At 55.5% G+C, this 5,653-nt stretch overlaps 1 protein-coding gene across 1 annotated transcript in view; it reads left to right on the top strand.

Annotated features, from left to right (window-relative positions):
- The window catches only part of PNP (purine nucleoside phosphorylase), an 11,860-nt gene that overhangs the window by 5,230 nt on the left and 977 nt on the right, over nucleotides 1–5,653 (top strand). Inside the window, exons 4-5 of the mRNA XM_009997996.1 lie at nucleotides 515–725; nucleotides 4,880–5,070. Of these exons, the coding sequence (XP_009996298.1) occupies nucleotides 515–725; nucleotides 4,880–5,070 (402 nt within the window). The remainder of the gene's footprint in view (nucleotides 1–514; nucleotides 726–4,879; nucleotides 5,071–5,653) is intronic.

Genomic DNA, 5,653 nt, shown 5'->3' with positions numbered 1-5,653 from the left:
CCCCCCAGGACACCCCCCACATTGAGCATTTCTGATGTATCACGTCACACTGATTTCCCCCCCCCCCTTGACCCCTCAAGACCCAACTTGACTCTCCCAGTTCCCACTGGTTCCTTATCTTTGGGATGAACAGGTCACTGGAGGGGACTTAATGGGAATGAAAGGGAATATAAAAGGATCTCTCTGCTTCTGGGAAGTGCATCCTGGCTTTAAAAACTGATTTATCCATGACATTCCATGTCCACGTGCATCAGTAGCTCCTTCAACCAGCACAGAGGGTTGATCCCTTGGCAGCAGGGGAAGGATGATCTGCATTTTTCTTCTCCCACCATGTTTGTTTGACCTCAGGGAAACCTGGGCTTGAATTTTCATGGTGCTCGTGCCAAGTCTTGAAAGCAAAAAAAAACCAAAAACATCAAAATTGGTTCTGCTTGAATGAGAGGGGAAAATTCCATGGGGAGAGAAGTGGGTTTGTCTCCTTGTGGCCTCACCAAGCCCCTTCAGGTGTCCACAGAATGGGATCCCATCTATGCCTTTGGGTTCTTGCAGGTCACCTTTCCCATCAGGGTCTTCTTCCTCCTGGGGGTGGAGATCCTGATTGTCACAAATGCTGCTGGGGGGCTGAACCCCCACTTCCAAGTGGGGGACATCATGTTCCTTAGAGACCACATCAGCCTGTTTGGCTTGGGAGGGCAGAACCCGCTGCGTGGACCCAACGAGGAGAGGTAAGAAGGCACCAGCCCTGGGTTCCCAGGGGATCTTCCCTTCCTGCAGCCACTGCTGGCACTGCCAGTCACCCCTGCTGGGAAGTGTCTGCTGAGTGCTGGGGTTGGGCTCCAGGAGCCCACAAGGGGCACTCAGAGTCATGGAATGGGTTGGGTTGGAAGGGACCTTAAAGCTCAACCAGTCCCACCCCCCTGCATGGGCAGGGACACCTCCCACCAGCCCAGGTTGCTCCAAGCCCCATCCAACCTGCCCTTCAACACTGCCAGGGATGGGGCAGCCACAGCTTCCCTGGGCAACCTGGGCCAGGCTCTCACCACCCTCACACCAAACAATTCCCTCCTCATGTCTCACCTCAATCTCCCTCTTCCAGTTTTAATCCCTTCCCCCTTGTCCTCTCCCTCCCTGCCCTTGTCCCAAGCCCCTCCCCAGCTTTCCTAGAGCCCCTTCAGGCCCTGGAAGCTGCTCTAAGGTCTCCCTGGATCCTTCTCTTCTCCAGGCTGAACACCCCAACAAGCCAAAGCAACAGCTGTGAGCACTGACCCACCTGCCCTCACTTTTACAAGCCTGTAAGGACTTCATACACAAACCTCCAGAAGGTTTTGGTTTATGGGCTTGGGATCCTTCTCCTGCCATGGCCAGCAGTACCACCTGCTGAAGAGACCTGCTCCTTTCTCTTCTTGTAAATCCCTCTCTCTGCTTGTTCCTCTTCATGGAGAGATCCAGTCAACTTCTTCTGTGTCTCCAGGCATTTACCAACAGCCCTTTCTGCTGTGATGGAGCTGATGTGACAGAGGCCTGGCAGGAAGTTGGTAGAACAAAGATAAAACCTCAGCATCTCCTGATGACCCTCCTTGTGTCCAGGTGATGAAGCTGAGGTGCCTTTGTTAACATCATGTCTTCACTGGAGGCATCAGGCTGTGGAGAGGTGGTTGATCTTGGCAGCCTCTTGGGGAGGTCTCTAGATCTACCAGTGACCTGCTGCTGGTTGAGTTGGGAAACCAGGTTTCCTCAACCAGCTGTGAAGCAGGATCCTTGACCTCTGGGTGGTGCACAGAGCAGCTTGTAACACATCATCTCCCCTGAACTGCTGTTGCCTCTAGACTTGGAGTTGCTTTTCTCCTGGATGTTCTCTTGAGATACCTTCCCACCTGGATACATCTGTGATCCTGAAACCTTTCCAAGGCACCATCAGACTGGTGGGGTGGAAGGCAAGGCTCAGAGGTGACCTGGTTTGCAAAAGGGAGCCCTTTGCCTCCCCAATGGGTCTAAAAAGGACCATGAGGAGGCAGCCCCTGGAGAGTCAGGCTGGGCAAAGGACAGCACAGCAGGTGTCAGGAGAGTCAAGGTGGGAGCAGTGAAGATCCAGGGCTGTCAAGAGTCTTAGGACAGAGAAGGAAGAGGCTGGACTGTGATGAGATGAGAACAGCAAGAACTATTTCCTACCCAAGCTGGCAGGAGAGATGCAAGATGAAAGCCAGGTGGGTGGACCCAGGGGACAGGACTGGTGGTTTTATGAGCAAGGAGTGAGTTTAGGAAAGAAGATGGTTAAATTCATTGTTGGGTTGGTCCCTTCATCTTGGCCAAAGGACCTGTTGGCAGGGCAGGTGCCTGGTGTGTCCTGGGATCTTCCCAAAAGGAAGGTCTGGCTGAGGATAAGGTGGCCTGGCTTCCAGCTCCACTTGGCTCCTTCCTGATGTGATGCCAGAGCTGGCTCCTGCTTCTGAAGCAACCTGCAGGGTGCTACCTCAGGAGAAACAAAAGCTGCCCTGCTGTTCAGAAGGCAAGAGGACAGTGCCCACCTGAAGCAGAACATCTTCCCATCCTCACAAGCACCCATGTGGGTTGGAGGGGAAGGATGATCAAAAGGCTCAGAGGCCACGTGGAGTGTTGGAAGCTCCCTGGGCTTGTAGGATCCCTCAGGAACAGGAGGAGAAACACCAGCCAGTTCCTGCACCTGGCCAAGGCTCAAAGGCAGCAGAGATGCCTCCTTGCCTCCCAAAAGCAGCTTCCTAGAGCAGACTGCAGTGCCTGGGGAGGTGACTCTGGTCCTGCTGACCAAGGCATCAAACTGGGCAATAAAACCCCTTGGGGGAATCAGCTTGAAGGGGAACAAAATCCTTCTGAAACCCTGCCCAGCTCAGCCACCAAGAGGGATTTATCTGAGACAAACGAGAGGCAGGGAAGTGATGTGGAAAGGGAACCATCAACTGCAAGAACCTGGGGAGGGAATTTATTCAATTAGAGCTTGAGTTCTGCATTGCTGGTCATCCTGCAGGAGAGAGGAGCAGTTTTCATGCTGCTGAATACTGATTATTTTCCACCAGATGGGAAAGCTGGGTTTGGTTTTTTTTAATTTATGTAACATTTTTAGTGATTATTAATGTCAAATGAGCCACCTCCTGCCCTGAGCATCCAGCTGGAAGAGCAGGAAAACAAGGAGGAGCTTTCACAGGCTGCTGGGGGGAGCTGGTCCATCCCTACTGGGCTGAGTTGGTGAACATGGGATGGGAGGTTGTGTTCCCAGTTTCCTCAGCAGACCAGTCTGGACCATCTACTCCTGCTCTGTGGGTCTGAAGGAGGGTTTGCCCAGGTGGGAAAAGAACTGCTAGCTGTTTTAAGATCCAAAGCAAACGAGAGCCCCAGCCTTGAAGCAGAGGATGGAGCCTTAAGGTCCCCTCCAACCTGGCCCTGGAGCTGCAGTGTGTCCTGCTCTCCACGTTTCCCTGTGAGGAGGGCACCCAGAATGGTCTCCTAATCCATCTGGCACTCAGCTGGATCTCCAGCCCCCAACCTCAGGTGCCACGTGGGACCTGCAGGATGTGTCCATGCCCCTTGGAGGGGCACAGAACCTGCTGGGGCTTCTCAGCTGGGCAACTTCTGCTCTGGAGGAGTCTCCAAGCTTGTGTTTGGTGTGATCTTGCTGAGCCAGGAGCCAAAGCCAGAAGTGGATGCTCTTGCTTGGGATGTAGCTTCTGACTAGCAAGCTTTGTTCATCTGCCTTGCCAAAGAAGGTCATTCCTTAAGGCCTTTCAAACTGGTCTAACCTGGACAGCAAAGGGGAAGGAACTCAAATCTCACAGGGTTTGTCCAGTGCATCCAGCTCCAAGCAGGAGGGTGTCAGTGTGAGGGCAGGACAGCCCTTGCTGGTGGGGCACAGGGTGTCCCTGCCCAGGAGCCAGGCTTGGTAGCTCCCCCCTGCCATGAGGGATGCTCCTCCAGGCCCTGCTCAAACCATCTCCATGGGAACAGCTTTTGGGACTTGGTGCCACAGGGGACGTGTCTGCAAGAGATGGTGCAGGAGAAGCAAAGGGCAGGGACTGTCTGGGCAAGGTTCAACAGCCTCTCCATGGGCAGGTGTTGGGAGAAGAGAGAGAACTGGTCCTCAGTCCTGCAGGCAGGAGTCATGGAATCATGGGGTGCTCGGGGTTGGAAGGGATCTTAAAGAGTCCAGAGGAGGCCATGAATGTGATCCCAGGGCTGGAGCAGCTCTGGAGCCAGGCTGGGAGAGTTGGGGTGTTCAGCCTGGAGAAGAGAAGGCTCCAGGGAGACCTTAGAGCAGCTTCCAGTGCCTGAAGGGGCTCCAGGAAAGCTGGGGAGGGACTTGGGACAAGGGCAGGGAGGGAGAGGACAAGGGGGAAGGGATTAAAACTGGAAGAGGGAGATTGAGGTGAGACATGAGGAGGAAATTGTTTGGTGTGAGGGTGGTGAGAGCCTGGCCCAGGTTGCCCAGGGAAGCTGTGGCTGCCCCATCCCTGGCAGTGCTGAAGGGCAGGTTGGATGGGGCTTGGAGCAGCCTGGGCTGGTGGGAGGTGTCCCTGCCCATGCAGGGGGTTGGATCTAGATGATCTTGAAGGTCCCTTCCAACCCAAACCAGTCTGGGATTCTGTGCTCTGGAAGGACCCTTCCTGAAGGGTTTGTGAGGCAGGGACACAGGACCAGACCTCCCAGCAGCCCCAACCTCTGGGTGCTGAGCATCCCTGACGATCCAGGAGGAACATCCCGAAGACACAAAGTGTCTGATGGGGACGAGGGCCTGTACCTTTGCCAGATCTGCCCTGGCCCATTTTCCCCCTCTTCTCCACGAGGTGCCCACCCCTCGCCTGCTGCTGGGGAAGCAGCAGCAGGATGGCTGTGCCCTCTTGCTCCCTGGCAGGTTCGGGGTGAGGTTCCCCTGCATGTCGGACGCCTACGAGCGGGAGCTGCGCGGGTTGGCCATGGAGGCCACGAGGGAGCTGGGCTTCCTGAGCTTCACCAGAGAAGGTGTCTACTGCCTGCTGCCTGGTCCCAGCTACGAGACCATCGCCGAGAGCCGCCTGCTGCAGGCCCTGGGAGCTGATGCTGTGGGTGAGGTCCTGCCTGGGGTTGCCTTGGGCAGAGGGATGGGAGGTCGGGGGAAACGCTGCTCTGTGGATGATGTTCTTCAGCCTTTGGCTCTCTGAAGTCTTGGAGGAAGGAGCTCTGGACACAGCAGAAGGCTGTGCTGCCATTCAGAGAAACCTAGACAGGCTGGAGATTTGGGTGGGGAGAAACATGATGAAGTTCAACAAGGGCAGAGTTTTGCATTTGGGGAAGAACAAGCCCATGGACCAGGACAGGCTGGGGGCTGAGCTGCTAGAGAGCAGGGCAGGAGAAAGGGACCTGGGGGTCCTGGTGGGCAGGAGGATGAGCATGACCTGCAATGTGCCCTGGTGGCCAAGAAGGCCAATGGATCCTCGGGTGGGTTAGAAAGGGGGTGGTTGGTAGGTCAGGGAGGTTCTCCTGCCCCTCTGTTCTGCCTTGATGAGGCCATGTCTGGAATGTTGTGTCCAGTTCTGGGCCCCTCAGTTCAACAGGACAGGGAACTGCTGGGAAGAGCCCAGGGCAGAGGCACAGAGATGCTGGAGGGAGGGGAACATCTCCCTGCTGAGGAAAGGCTGAGGGAGCTGGG

Source organism: Chaetura pelagica, unplaced genomic scaffold (assembly GCF_000747805.2).
Source record: "Chaetura pelagica isolate M959 unplaced genomic scaffold, ChaPel_1.0 scaffold865, whole genome shotgun sequence".
Classification (NCBI taxonomy): Eukaryota; Metazoa; Chordata; class Aves; order Apodiformes; family Apodidae; genus Chaetura; species Chaetura pelagica.
Note: the sequence above shows the minus strand (reverse complement) of the source record. Positions and strands in the feature narration are given on the sequence as shown.